The 16,109-nt window shown below is 39.2% G+C and overlaps 1 protein-coding gene across 26 annotated transcripts in view; it reads left to right on the top strand.

The window, feature by feature from the left end:
• The window catches only part of LOC127626740 (transcription factor 7-like 2), a 104,630-nt gene that overhangs the window by 24,479 nt on the left and 64,042 nt on the right, over positions 1 to 16,109 (top strand). For 17 of the 26 annotated variants that reach the window (XR_007968489.1, XR_007968488.1, XM_052102720.1 and 14 more), the window contains exons 4-5: positions 5,431 to 5,532; positions 15,635 to 15,694. Coding sequence is in view for 24 of the 26 variants with exons in the window: in XM_052102720.1 (XP_051958680.1) it covers positions 5,431 to 5,532; positions 15,635 to 15,694 (162 nt within the window). In the remaining 2 variants the exon portion in view is untranslated. The remainder of the gene's footprint in view (positions 1 to 5,430; positions 5,533 to 15,634; positions 15,695 to 16,109) is intronic. The other 9 variants (XM_052102730.1, XM_052102734.1, XM_052102736.1 and 6 more) reach the window with 1 other exon arrangement.

The raw sequence follows: 16,109 nt of genomic DNA, 5'->3' as shown, positions 1-16,109 counted from the left end.
TGAAGTCTAGACATACAAAAAAAATTACTTTGTCCTGCTTGATGAAAATATTGATAATGAAAATGACCCCCATGGGAATTTAAGCAGTGTTTCTCTGGTGTGGAGTCAACAAATACTATGTCAGCCTCTATGGACTTTGACAGAGAAACCATGCCAACCTCTCCAGCTGTCTCCACGAGAGACTGTTTGTTTGTTTTACTGCCTTGTCAAGAAAGGAGGTGTGCTGCTCTTAATGAGCTAGTCTGGCTTTGAGGCTTGGCAGAACTTCTTTATGGTCTTTCTTCTCCAAAGTATGTGCAGACCGAAGTTTTCCCTAACACGGTCTGAACGTTTCAGGTAAATCAGCTATTTTTTGACTAATACATGAACCAACACCTGCTATGCAAACAGAACATAAGCACGACCACACACTTCTTGTGCTACCATGTTTGAAGTACAGCCTGGCATCCACTTTGGATTAGATAATACAAAATTGGGAAGAAATCTTGTCTGAAGTTTTGGCTAAGAACTGGTTTGTTTTTTCTTTCTCAGTCTGTCTCTTATAGAAAAAGGGAGAGGTGAAAACTTGCCTCTGTAAGGCCAGAAACATACTCTAAATGAACGCTTGACCAGTGTAGATACTTAACATGCATTCTTGCATAACAATGGCAGGACCTCAGGATACAGGGAAGCAACAGAGTTAACTTTAAATGTCTGTGCCAGTAAATTGTAAGTGTTATTATTCAGCCAGCTTCCGCTATATCGCCTCTTGCAGCAACACTGAGAATGTCAAGCGTACTTGCTTTGCTTTATGAATTGCGATTTGATACACTTTCGGAATGCAACGTATGAAATTGAGCTTGTTTGGCTAGAAGCAACAATGTTCATACAGTATGTTTCGGGCCTAAGTTTCCAAAGCTGCTTGCAAAGCTGCATGAAAGATCAGTTTTAGAGGCAGTCTGTTAGAAAAGTGTCAGAGGGAGTTTATATGAGAGGGGAGTGAAGAGGGCCAAGGGGAGAGGTGAAGGGGATGGAGAAGATCAGGCTGGGGGCTCTAGCTCTGTGCTGTCAGAGTGCTGAGAACCCCCCAGCGGTTCCAGCTTTGGAGTAAATACAGGCCCTGCGGACCCTCTCCTGCCCCGGGGCACACAAACCCCAGGCCTGCCCACATTCCAGCTTTATTTTCCTGGTTGCAGAATGCCTCTGGCTATCTGAGCTGGTGGGGTGTTCTTTTCTCTTTTTTTCCTTTATTTACTTATAAAATGTGTATTAGAAGAACTAAGCAAGTGTGAAGAGCCTTCGTGTAGACTAACTTTCAGTTTCATCTAGTCTTGAGGTACTCCTCCTCCTCTTCCACCTCCTCCACCCACAGCCTCCTCCTCTAACATGCTTTCATGTGGATATGAAGGTTATTTGAATGTTTCTTGCAAACATACACAGACAGACACACACACACACACACACACTTTCTCTCTCTCTCTTTCTCTCTCTCATTCTCTCTCTACCTCTCTAGAGATAGGAGTCTCACAGATGGGCAGATCCCTTCTCTTTGGATCAGTGAATTTCAAAGAGCCTGTCTGGATCATTATTATGTCCTTTCCCCCAAAAACTTCTCTTGAGAGTGTGAGTGTATTAAGCATGGGTCTGTATGTATCCACGCATTGCCTGTGCATCAGCACCTGTGAAAAAAACAAAGGGCTTTTTTTGTTGCTTGTTATATGGGAGTGGTATTTCTTGCAAGTCTAATTCAAGCGTGTTGTTCTCTGTCTGAACTCCGTAACAAGCATATTGGAAAACCTTTCAAACACACTCAGTTAAGATTCTCATCAATGTTTTAATTTGAATTGTTTTGTCCATTTAGCCTTTTTTGCCACTTTAATTGATAGAGATGATGATAGAGAAGACAGAAAACAATTAGGAGAATCTAACATGGTTAGGTCAGCAGTGATGTTAGCTCAGCATGTGTTTGGCTGCATGTGTCTTATGTGGTTGTAGATATGTATTTGCTTGCCCCACTGGACACAGATGGTCTGGGATGTTTCAGGCCTGGTTGAGCATCTCTAGTGGCAGTGTGTATATGTGGCTGGACACCGGACTGTTGGGAATATACCCACATTCCAAGCCTCTCTGGCATATAGGCAGCTGATTTGTCTCATTGTGGAAAATGCCTCTGCTTTCAATCCAAAAACAAAATGGACAAGCTTTTTATTTTGCTTGAGTTATCATTCAGTTTTTGCTCTAATTTACTTACCATTTCGAATCCTTCCAGAATACAATGACGTTGATCTACATGACTTTTGCTGCAGGAATAAGAATATAAGTGGGAACTGAAAGTGGATTTATGTTTTTTTTTTTTTACAAGATGTTTTTACATTAGGAATGAATAATTTCTGTAAAAGTCAGGTTAAAAACTATGATGAAGTTAAGGTGAAAATATTTTACCAGAAAATACGATTCAGCACCACGTGTTCTTTAGTGTTTTCTCTCTCTAGCTTCTTATTTTCTTGCTCCCTTTCTCTCTTTCTCCTAGAAGTATCCAGGCAATAGAAGGACAGAGGGAGAGTTCATCTATTTTCGAGGATGTAGAGGACTCCCTTGTCTTTCACTTCATCAGAGACAATTGAGTCATTCATTCCTATTGTAGCTGTGCCGAAGCCAGGCAGGAGAAGTCGAGGCAGGGCTTGGAGGGTTGTTAAAGGGTGGGGCGGCAGAGGGAGCCCCTACTGTTGTGGCTCCAGGACAGAGTGTGCACTCTGTGTATGTGTGAAGACTCCCCCTGCAAGTGGGGGGAGGGAACTGAGTTCTTCAGAGCTCCAGAGCAATTTGTCACAAAGAAATAGCACTTAAGTTATGTGGAGGGGTGCTCCTAGCTAGAGAGTTTTTAGAAGAAGGAGCAGAAGCAGGGGGAGGTCAGAGGTAGTAGCCTTCTCAAACTCAAGTGGCACGTCCATCAGCTGGCCAGGCAGAGTAGAGGGGGTTGGGCAGTGAGAGAGTGCTGCTGGGATTTTGGCAGTGGGCTAGGCTCAGCCTTCCTTGGCATGCTTGTAAAACCTGCGGGATGGATTAGGCTAAGGGAACATTTGCAATAGCAGTCTGAAGTGGATATTCCAGAGTATGTGCACTCAACTTTCAGCACCAACATTGGCAAAAGTGTCACCTTTCACCCCTCAGAAGAAAATGCCACAGCGCCGGAGAACAGGATGTCACCTGGCCCTTGGCCTGCCACTGTCAGCGCATAAACACAATAACAAAGTACCATCCCATCTTATCCTATCCTATAATATCCAGGACTTATTTAGGAACATCACACACATTATCTTAACATTACTCATGCAAAACAAACTTGAAATAACACTTCTTAGAATTTGTAAGTAAATTGAGCTGGTCCCAATAGCTTCCTCGAAATTTGGCATTCCCATAATCCTGCCAATAGTAGGCTTCAGTCTCTAATTATCCGGCTAGTTATAGGTGGGTACATTAAAGCTAAGGCTGGGGTAGGAGTCAAAAAGTCCCTCAAGGCAGAACCTCAGGACTGCACCCTGTGTGAACCCACCATCAATTACCTCTGATATATAGCTGTTCTTTAAAACACACATGCACATGCATACAACTACAGTAACATATAGAATCAGGCAACTTTCTTTCTTTCGCTCCTGCTTTTTCTGTCTTTGGGAAAGTAGAGCTTGGAATATCCTCATAAGAAACTGTCTTTGGGAAAGTAGAGCTTCGAGTATCCTCAAAAGAAAAGTGAAATCTCAAACAAACTCCAGCAATAGGCTGTAGGAAGAGAAGTCATGAAGCAGTTTGATTGGATAGAGGAAGACAGATATTAGGAGCTGAAAGGTTGTCTGTGATTTGGTAGGCTCTGGCCAGAGACAGAGATGAAATGATAAGATTCTGATTCGTGGTTCACTTGGGCCAATTTTTTGGGCTTGAATTGGAGCCCAGTGGTTGATGTCCTAGATGCATCAGAGGCCAAGTTACAAGGCAGACTGACTTGTCAGAAGTTTTCTTTTGGGGATCTGATGAAGTATAGCACTGCATGCATTAGGCCTAAAAAATGTGCCAGTGTACTCAAAATTAATTTTTCGTGTTATGGGCTTAAGACTGCATCCAACATTGACCCAAGGTTAAGAAATGAGCCCCAGCTTCTGTCTACCCCACCTTTCTTTCATTCATTCATTCATTCATTCATTCATTCATTCTTTCTTTTTTCTTTCTTTCCATTCAATCTTTTTATTCCTTTCATTCTCTTCTATCTTCCTCCTCTTCTATCTATATCTTTCTACCTGTCTGCCTGTCTGTCTGTCTTTCCCATTCACCTTAAATTTCTATAATTTTATGTTTTGCCATTAGCCAAGCCCACATGCAAATCCACTGAACACCCCTATTTAGCAGCATAGGTTGTTTGAATGGTTATTTGAATTTACTGTTTGTTTTAGTGAGCAGAGCAACGGTTTTCAAAGGTCACTTTTTTACCTCAGTGTTTGTTGCTGTTTATGTTTCCCATAATAACAGCAATCAGGGCCCAGTTAACCCCTGACCTGGGTAATTCCACTAATGCAACAGCCACACTTCAAGTGTGAGGAGTGTGTGGACCCTCATACTTCTTCTCATAGGACACCCATGAATCAGTTAGTGAGGGAACCCTGAGACCAGGTCACACACTAAATATCAGGAAGTTGTCTCCAAGCCTATTTGGAAACAGGTTAAAGGTTCAGAGGTCAAGTTCACTTGCTGTGGGCTAATAGACTAAGGACATTAGATAAAGCAGTTTTGGACAGTAACAGCAGGTTTGTAATGGGCCCCAGCATGTGATCTCTATATGAGGAGGAAGAGGTCACTCAGGCACAGAGGGTGGAACTATAGGAGGGGCCTGCTAAGCAGATCCTGGAGTCCGTGGGTAAGGACAGACATGTGATGTTCATCAGCAAGGGTCCATGTCAGGGTTCATGGCTGGGAGTGAAAATAGAGATATTAGAGGCGGAAAGGGGAATTTATTTTAATATGCTGGCTTCCAGTTAACTGGATAGGTAAAGTCTGACCTTAATCTACAGCTCTGTGTGTGAATGCGTTGTATATTGGGCCTATGCCCATTTAATATTTTTGTAATTTATTTGTGTGAGCAAAAGGTTTTAAAGAATTATAATTATATATAGGCTTTGCAGTTTAAATTAATAATAATAATGAACGTATTCATCTAAATGCATTTGTATGTGGTTCAAAATGTGCCTGTCGAGTTTACGTCATACATAAGACTGCGTTCAAAAATCTTCATGCATCATTCAATTCTGGATCTTTTTTGACATAATTTCTTTTTTGTTTACTTTTACTTTCTGTGTCACACAGTCATTTTTTAAAATATTTTAGGTTGTGTTTCCCTTTGTTTTCTGCATTGTTAACATGTTTTTCTTTTGTTTTTCTCCATTTATTTTTCTTTATGCCATTCAGTATCTACAGATGAAATGGCCACTGCTAGATGTTCAAGCAGGAAGTCTTCAGAGTAGACAAGCACTTAAAGATGCCAGGTCACCCTCTCCAGCACACATCGTTGTAAGTACCACCAATGAGTCATTATACTTGCATAGCTCTTTGTTTTACAGCACAGACCATGATATCATCCTGTATTGTTTGGCTCTTTTGGGAACTTACACTCCTCTCCAAAGCCACAGATGATGATTGGATGTTCAATTAACTAATGATTGTAAAAAATACTCAATGTAGAATTGATTTTCATGGAATTTACTATTGAGATCTTTGAGTGAGTACTTTGTAATGTTGGTCTGTAATGTGGCTTCAGATATTTTGGTGTACCTCAAGAGAATAGTTTTGAGCATCCGAGTTTCGCTTGGATGGCACATGCAACTTCACTGCCCTCTTCTGCAGTCAAATGTGGCAGAGGGCAAGTCTGTCTTATGGTGGAGACAGAAATGATTCAGCAATCCTTCCCTTGTGCAGGGAACAAGTGTCTGGAGTAGAGATGCGTGTTTATTGTGCAGTTTTATAACGTGGATCTGAAACTGCCTTCTCATCCTCGTAATTATCTCTAAATTCAACACTCATTTAAAATCTACAAACGATAAGCGTTTCAAGGTTAGCGACACGGCTGTACTGAATTAATGTTACCATGTTAAAAAAAAACACAATATTGATTTACTACATTGGACAATACACCAAATTTGATTTTGGAACTTTTTGAGTACTTCCAAGTTCAAGTTTAGGAAAACAAGTGAATAATCCATAGAATCCAGATATAAACACAGTTTGTTTTTGTGGTGAAGATACTGGACTCAATTTTAATAGTTGTACTTTTTTTTGGTTTGGTGTACATGTCTGTTAGCTTTGGGTAAATCTATATGCTGTATCATACTCCTGAAAGTTGGCAAAATAAATATTTCACAGATATAAGAACTTTAAATTTAAAGTCTTTCTTTTCAGTCCAAACAGTCCAAAAAAATTGATTTCTCATCTTGCCTGCACAGGCATTTGTCTTATGAAATTATCAAATAATGTTAATGAAGGTATAGGAAATAAGGATATCTTGGGTTTACTTAATACAGATACCTGCCTGTTATATTTAGTACAAAAGATTTGGCTATTGTAGCCAGGCCTGAAGTGAAGAGGCAGTTCTACTAAAGAGTTAAGCAATGCTTCTACTGTCCAAGTAGTAGGCTACAGTATTTTTGTACTTGAATGTGGGGTTTAGATAGACGTCTTGCACTTATTTTAAGAAAAGAGAAAATAATTGCCCTTCTGCTCCAAACCATTTAACATGTAGGTGGTTTTTAAGAACAGATTCAGGTAAATACTGCACTCAAGTTTTATTCTTCTGACTCATGGGTCTATAAAATTCTTATCAGCACAGACAAGTTTTCCTTATTGCCTTTTAAAACACAGCCTTAAAAACCTACTACCAGAGAAAAAGCTGGACATTGTGCTCTATATGACATGTTTATCTATTTATCAAATTAGTTATTTCCACAGCAAAAAAGTCATATTCTAAGTAAGTAACTTTGTCTTAGTCTAAACCTTTAAGTTATCTAACTGGAAAACAAGCTAAAAGCACCTGATATGCAAATAAGAATGCATAATAATGTATAGTATCTTGAATGTAAGAAATTTTTACTTTTGTCTTTTATCTTACCGTCTCACGCAGTTTTCCTCATCAGCAGTATCTTGTTTTAGGCATGTTTAAATATTTTTTTACTGGAAAGCAAGACAAAGATACTTATTAAAAATGTGATTTATTTTTTGCAGTGTATGGATATGATTAATTAATATAGTCTACAATTTGTTTGATAAAGACCTGGCCCCATTAGCTCAGATGCAGAGGTTGGCACAGACAGTCAAGTTATGCGTGATATACTTTGCATTTTTTCTTTGTCCTTCTGTCTTTTCCCCCTCACTCTCCCTTTCCCATTCTTTCTCTCTTCTGCTGACGTGTGTTTGAATTGATGTTTCCTTGGTTTGCATCATACCCATGGTAAATCTATCTGAAGACGGTTGGTATTGTCAGGGATAGATAACAGTGGAATGCCCTGAGCTGTGTTTTTTTCCCTCAAGCTGGCCTATATGCTGCCATATTTGAAGGCCTTATCAATAAATTGTACCGTAAACAGTAGTTTCTCTTCCCTGTCGAATTGGAAGAACACCTTCCCACCTTGACCCATACCTCTGAAGACTCCTGTCTGCAGTATACTGATAAGAGAGCGCAGATGGATGTGAGATAAGAAACATAAGCCTAAGTTCAAGTGACCCAACAATCAGCAATAAGAGTGAGATACAAGCGCACAGGTGGACAGCGGTAGAGACGGGCGATATCGTAAAAGGGCAGCATAGCAATGAGGTAGACAGAAAGAGAGAAAACAAACAATTCTAACAAAAAGTGGATAGACAAGCAAGGGAGGAATGAGGAAGCACACAAGAGGCAGGTATTTCACATAGACTATGTTCAGTCACAGCAGCTGAATACGATTATCAGTCCTTTTTTAGTGCGCTAAATACTAGGGCTGAATGCTTCATCGAAATAAAATCGAAATCATGATATGACGTAGTGCAATTATCAAATTGCAATGGCTGCGATTTAATTAAATAAACAAATAGTCTGCATGGGATGTGTGCAGCTTTTCTGTAGTCACATAACTAACTAAACACATACTCAAAACACGTGTTTGGCTAATGAGCTAAGTGCGTTACATTTACAGCGCTCTTGACTCACTTATTGCATATTTTTGTAATTCCAAGTATGCTTGGCTTCTAAAAGTTAATATCCAAATCTAAAATAACCTCATAATGACTGTTTTTGTGGACAGAAGATTGGATGAGAGTATTTCTCTGCATTGCAATGTCGTTACCAATTCTACAAGAAACAGAAATGTATTGCCAAAATTTAAGCTTAGGGATGTGCCGATACAACATTTTCCACTTCCGATCCGATTCCGATATCGGAAATTTCAGTATTGGCCGATACTGATCCCGATCCGATACAGTGTTGTTTTTTTACATAATCATTTTATAATATCTTTACAGTATTGTGTGGAAATAATTGGGTGTACTCTTTAATAGGCTATGTAAAGAGTTAATGTGTTAACTACACATTATTTCAATATAAATGTATAGCTTAAGAAACACTTTATTATTAACTAGCATACTGGCACTCCCTGAGTTCTGATTACACGCACCTGCATATCATTAGTGGCTAATCAATGACTGCATAAATAAATACCCCGCTTTCGCACGCGCTCACACACACACACACACACACACACACACACTCTCACTCTCTCTCTCTCTCTCTCTCTCTCTCACACACACACACACACACACACACACACTCACTTTCTCACTCTGTGCCTGTTCTCATCGATAGTATTTCTGAGACTCCAGAACTTTGTACTATGTCAGTCATGTGTCTTCATTATTGCCTGCATGTATCATAAAATTGTTTTGAGTTATCTCTTTCATCATATCTATACACTGTCTGGATATTACTTACCTGCTGTTTGCCACTCTGCTTAACTGAATTTACTCACAATATTTACATCACTGTTTCAATCCTCTGCTCAATAAACCCTGCTACTGAGTTCATATCTCTGCCTCTCCGTGAGTCTCCCGTGACAGCTTTAACTTTTAAACCCTCACCCTTTTTATTCACAGTTTAATTCGCTTCTTAATTAAATTCTGGTTAAATGCACCTCCAGTGCCTTTCTAAGTCCATATTATATGTGAACCGAACTGCTGAGCATCTACATCTGAGATGTTCCTTTGTAGTGCACAAATATTGTGCACGGGTGAAGGCTATAAATAGCCGTGCGCGCGTGTGTGTAAAAGCACCATTCACTACCGCGCTGAAGCTGTGCGTGCAAGAACATATATGTTTACTTATTAAACACAGCCTATTGCAATTCACAGAGCTATCACGTGGCTTCAAGTGGCTTTGAATAAAATGCACTAGTCATATGAACCGCTTTAACAGTTCTTTTATGCCATTTTTTAAGCTTGACAGTAACGAACATGACTAACACAGAGTATCGGATTTGGGTCGGGCTCGTCGGACCGATACCCGATCCGTCTAAAAACGTCAGTATCGATGCGATACCGATCTAGGTATCGGATCGGGACATCCCTATTAAAGCTTCCACCAAAATAAAGGCCTGCACAGCTATGTCACATGCAGAAAATATGACATAAATATGGTACTGTTTTATAATACTACTAATAATAAATGATAATAGTGGTGGTTGTTAATATTATACAAATGATTATTTTTTTTGTCAAAATCGTTTGACTCTACTAAATACGATAATGTTCACATACACTCACCGGCTACTGTAATTCAGAAAACCTCTCTGTACACCTTAATTTGGAATGAGCAAAATAGCATCACAGAATGCACAACACGTCCAACCTTGAGGCAGAGGGGCCAGAACAGCAGAAGACCACGTTGGATTCCACTTCTGTCAGCCAAGAACAGAAATCTAAGGCTGCAGTGGGCCTACCATTTGAGTATCTCAGCAGAAATCCAGATTTGTCAGACCAGGTGATGTTTTTCCAATCATCTACTGTCCAGTTTTGATGAGCCTATGCCCACTACAGACTCAGTTTCCTATTCTATGCTGACAGTAGTGGTACTCGGGGGTCTTCTGCTGCAGTAGCCCATCTGCCTCAATGTTTGACGACCCAGGATACATTAAATACAGGTTAAATTTTTATTATGGTGGGTTGCCACTTGATTTCCAATGTAAAATCTGGGTCCTGAAGCAAAACCATTTGAAAACCACTGAGTTAAAGGTACAGACAGGATCAGTCTGGCTGTGCTGTCACGCACCTACAGTATATATTAATTAGGGGATGGGCATTCATCATTAATTTGGTATTAAAATATTTAAGCTCATAAAAAATGTATATTCTAATATTCTATTATTTAAATGAAGGCAATTAATGAGAAAGAGACATTGTAAAATATTTTTTTTTGTCATAAATGTTGCGTCACCATTAAAAAAAACAAGCTTCTAATTATATTCAAAAGAAGCTTATATCATGTACTTTTTTTTAAAGTGAAAACAAAAAAGAATAGGATGAAAGCATTTAAGCTCACGCTAAGCGAAGAAAAAGAAACCGCTAATGAAGTAGACTGATGCAGTTAACGTACAGGACAAGCATAAACACTCGGCTGTCCCTTACCTCAGCTAGCATAGTCTTTCTCGGATGCCATGTTTGTTGTTTACAGAAGCGTTGCGGGGATTACGTTGTACGCTGCTTTTTGATGGGCTGCACATATACAAGATTAAAGTGTACAATGCTTATCCAGTACATTTAAACAGGAACCCAGCTTTCTCACAGTAAGCCACATTCTTGCAATAACCCGCTTTTCTGGCGTCCATCTGAACATACTGACAGAACAGTTTGCTCAACAAATGTGATCAACTTGTGTTGATCCCAGTGCATTCTGTTATGACTGCCAGTTTTACTTTGTGTGTTCAGGATTTAACATGCATCTCCCTGTGTATATATGGCCAGCAAACTAAATTTTCAAATAATAATAGCAGAATGAATATTTGAATATTAGAGTACTCGTGCACATACCTAATATTAATTGTTAATAATCACAGGACATTACATTAAAGCTCACACAGCTGATGTTGTTTTTCATTCAGTAGTTAATTTAACATACTATGCTCACATGTAAACTAACATTCTTTAGTTATTTAACATGTTATATATTATATATATTTTTAATCATATTTATAATTCAGTTTATTATTATAATTCTGTTAGATTTCTTATTTATTCTATTTTATATATTTTCAAAAGGGAGCCTTTTTTTTTTACACATACTTCAATACATAATTTTTTTTGAAAGTTTCAGTTATAATAAAGCATTTGTTAAAAAAAAATAAATAAATCAGTTTTTTGCAATCTGATGTTTTTTGAGACCATTATCGTTCTGTGAAAATCTCATACCCTTGCAACCCTGCTCTCCTTGTTGTGCGTGAAAATCCCAACAGATCAGCAGTTACAGAAATACTCAAACAAGCCCTTCTGGCACCAACAATCATGCCACGGACAAAGTCACTAAGATCACATTTTTTCCTCATTCTGATTGTTGATGTGAACGTTAACTGAAGCTTATGACCCATATATGCATGATTTTATACATTACACTGCTGCCACATGATTGGCTGATTATATAATTGCATGAATAAGTAGATGTACAGATGTAACTAATAAAGTGGCCGGTGGGTGTACATGTTCCAGTAACTACAGTCACCCAAAATGTTTAGATTCAGTCACTGTTTTGCACCAAAGCTTTTGATTAAGATTTAACGGATGAATTTGCTCCTAGATTGGACTCGTTTATTAAATAACGCAGTGTCAATTGTGTTTAAGACTTCCTGGTGTAATGGAAGTTGCAATCTTTGATATTTACTTTAGGGACTGTTATGATGGTGACACACATTATTCACTGTTATCACTAGAATAGAAAAGGGGCTTAACTTCAGTTATTTGTTCATACAGACAGTATATGTATCGCTCCTGTCTACATTTCTATAACAATATGACAATATTATATATTAATATATTGACAATTCAAGAGTCACACCTGATACATTTGTCTATCCAAAACACTGCCTTTGCAAATGTAGCCATAGAAAAAGTTCACACACAGTTCACATGCTTCTATTCTTACATTCAGTCACATGTAGCCATAGAGGTGCTCTTCTAGACTGCCCCTTTAAGAAAGCACAGGAAGTGACACAATCGTGTCTGTCCACACCCATAGAAGGAAGTGCCAGGATGTTTGAACAACTCAATAGCCCCACAGGCCTTTAAAAGCCTATTAGCCCCACACAGTTGGTATGCATTTATTACCTGTTAACAACTCATAAAAGAGCACATCACTGAAAAATACTGTCAGCCGTTTGTCCCACTGCCATCTCCGCAATGTTATTGTGCAGTCCTTTCTTTATATATATAGACTGTAATATAGACATGACAATTCAGACAGGTGTAATGCAAACACATGTAGTATGTATTTGGCATTGAACACAGCCTGAACTCAAGGACGATATGCACAGTTGTATAGGACTGCCTAAAGCTAATCTCCACGCAAATATGTTATTCCAGTTCAATCCATTGCGCTCCAATGGGAAGCAATTGGGACGATGGGAGATTTCCCCACATCTGTGACACATTAACCATTCGTTCCAGGATCAGTTTCCTGTTCTCGTTCTCTGCGTGTATGCACAGCTGTCCATTGGTGTTCCTGTGGCTGTCATAGAGCTTCCCCATGTAGTGTTTCATGGGGTAAATACTCTCAATTATCCAGACTTTTGACTTTTGACATAAAGTCTGGTCCACTTTGCAGCTTAAATCTAGCCAAGAACTGCCCACTGGCCAACTGACATGTAAAGTGACAAACTATGGTTTCTTTTTGTTATTCCATATTGTTTAGAGGCAGGTTTATCTGAAATAGCTGAACCCAGATTAGAAAAGTGGCATAGAAAAAACAAATATTAAATTCCTTGGCAGTCTGATTGGAGCTTATGATTTTCACAAAGGCTTTCCGGTTTGCAGTGTATTATGCATCAGACTGTCAGTGAAGGCTAAAAGTAGTAATATAACGACTAACTTTATATGAATGAGAAGTTGGATGTGCACTCTGTGGAAACCATACTCAAGGAAAAGCCAGTACAATTACTGTGCAGGTCAGGTGCCGTGTTAAACCGTTAACGGATACTGTGTGCGCGCACACAGTAGATTAATTTATCAAACTCATATCACTTTCAAATCAAATTACATCAAATTTCATTGATTGTTTGGGATTTATCATGGACAGATGTCTTTTAAATTAGCATTTTAATGATGTTCCTTTAAAGTTACAATGTGTAGGCATTTGAATACACTGACAACCAAGTATTGGCACACTATACACACACACACACACACACACGCACACACACACACACACACACACACACACACACACACACACATTGTCCTCTCGCTCACAGTCTTGTTGAGGCTGGACAATGTCTCCATTGTTTTCTGGGCTTTCACAGGCAGCAGGGGACGGCTGCAGTGTTAACCATTTCCCCACAAGGCCCCACAGCAGGTGTGTGTGTGTGTGTGTGTGTGTGTGTGTTGTGTGTGTGTGTGTGTATGCCTGCAAGTACTCTGTGCGAGCGAGCCAGCAGCAGGAAAACGCGGGAACAGTGAGAATGCAGATAAAGGGGGAGGAATAGAAGAGATGAAGCATGGAAGAATATTTATAGAAGCCCTGATCTGCTCCTGTATAATAATTAGTATTTAGTAAGTGATGGAAGGTGTTGCATTTTGACAAAGTGGGACCTCCCACCTGAACTGCCAAAATCTGTCAGCTGCCCTGCTGAAAAGACCAACTTAGACCAGCATGAATTTCCATACTTTTCCAGGCTGATTTATGATGATTAGTTGTTGGTCTAGCTTGCTGTTCATAAGCCAAACTTGGACCTTGCTGGTCGACGAGCCTCAGTAGCTTTTTAGTAGGATAGCTGAAGTTTAAACTATTTGTTGTTGAAGGATTAAAATCCTGAGCTTTGAAATCAACAGTACGTAGTTGTAAAAACGGATAGACAAAAACTAATAAAGCTAATAAAACATGCATACAGTTTGCAGTAAATTTTCCCAAACCCCAACTGAGTAAGGGAGACAGACTCACTTGTCTCAAGCTTGCACAGGGCCTGAAGTTTTTGCTGGCTAATTTGCCTTTTTTCCAGAGTGAATGGTAGTGCACCTGGACTGGCTTGACAATGGGAGCGCCAGGGCCATGCTGGGAAACCCAAGCCCCCTCACTGTTAATGAGAACCCCAGTGTCACAACCACAAGACACTGAACCAACTATCTTTTTCTTACCCTTTCCCTCTCTATCTCCCTTTCAACACACTTTTCTTGCTCCCTCATTCCCTGTAGGGCCTGCAATGTTCCCTTCTCATCCATTTTGGTGTTGTTTGAGGCATAGTAGTGTAAACCCGACTGTATATAGCTGGACAAATGCCCCAGTTGTACCACCCCTGACAGGAACCTGTCATGGTGTTAAAATGTTGTGGCGGGGCCACCTGGATTCCTATCAATGCCACTTGGTCCTGTCACCAGATTTGCCTAAAGCTCTTGTGTTCCAACCCTGGAAGCCCTCACTGCACAATTCCTCACCCAAACTTCAGGGAATGTCAACAAACTATTTTATAAGAGATTTGATGTCAAGGTCATCAGCCCCTGAACCTTTTGTATGTGGTAGTTGTTATGTAACATTTTGGGTCGCGGCCACTTACAAGGTATTGTAATGTCTCAATTGTTTCTCCTAAACATGAATTACATTAATTGAGAGCAAACCTAGATATTAGCCTCAAGTTTTGTGCTAATCAGTTTTTTACTAGACCCTAGTAATCACTCATTGGTCTCTTCTAGAGTTTCAGAGATCTCAAAAGGTCATTAACTGTTTAGATTTGGCAAGATACCAAAGTGTGCAATCAAACGTCAGAGATCTCAATGTGAACATGTCTCATAAAATCAAATTATCTGCGATTTTAATATAAATGTTATAGTTCTATACTCTTATTGCATGTCAGTCATCATTAGTTTGTATTTTTATCTCTGCTTAAGTAAATTTAGTAGAAACATCTGGGATGTAGTTTGTACTTGAATGAAACATATCTGACAACTCTACTGGCTTAATTTTTAATCTCCATTATGTTTTCCATTAAGTCTTGCTTCCTTTATCCTCATGTCCTCCTGTTACGTATGTACATGTTTTAACAGGAACATATTACATGATACATTTCTAAGTGTAAAAACAGATTAGTACCTTTCCTGTCTGTCATTTCATACAGACACACACACCGGCAAATGGCAACAATAACTCAACCTCAAACCACAGTAAACAAACTGCAGTGTGTTGCATATATGAGATATGTTTGAGCTTGTACCTGGCAGTGACCTGACACTGTAAACATAGAGGAAACAGACTCTAAATAAATAAACGACAGAGAAGGAGAGGGGTGACAGATTTAAACATTTGTGTGGTTGTAAAAGTCATACCTTTGCATTAATGCCCTGGTTGATTGATGAGTGTCATGTTCTCATTTTGTGACGCGGGACGTCCGTCTTTGCCTTACAGGGGCCCTTCTGCTTGGATTTTCCTGGACAGACAGATCTGAGTCTTCACCAATTTCAGTTGGTGAGAATCCTGAATTCCAAGTTTCTTACAACTTGATTATTGAATATTTAATGAATAACTAAAAAATACAATGGAAAAAAAAAACATATCAAGATATTTACAATGAGATGTATACAAAACAACTTTGTGTATTATAACATTGCAGTTTTATTCTAGGTTTGCTATTGCTTGTTATTGTGTTCTAGCATCCCTGCTGGAATATCAAGATAAAACTGGTAGATGTGTTTTGGAACTTGGTAACTTGGTAGTTTCTATTTGGTGGTCTTTTGCTAGGGCCAGCTGGTAGACTACTTTGGACCAGCAACAGACCATCCACCAGTTTAAGGCAGTCTAGCAGCTAGAAATCAGCTACAATGTTCCAAAATACTGCTACCAACTCAAGCTGGATTTTCTTTTTTGTAAAGAAGGACTGACT

The sequence above is a fragment of the Xyrauchen texanus genome, chromosome 33 (genome assembly GCF_025860055.1).
Source record: "Xyrauchen texanus isolate HMW12.3.18 chromosome 33, RBS_HiC_50CHRs, whole genome shotgun sequence".
NCBI lineage: Eukaryota > Metazoa > Chordata > Actinopteri > Cypriniformes > Catostomidae > Xyrauchen > Xyrauchen texanus.
This window is presented reverse-complemented; position numbering and strand designations above follow the sequence as displayed.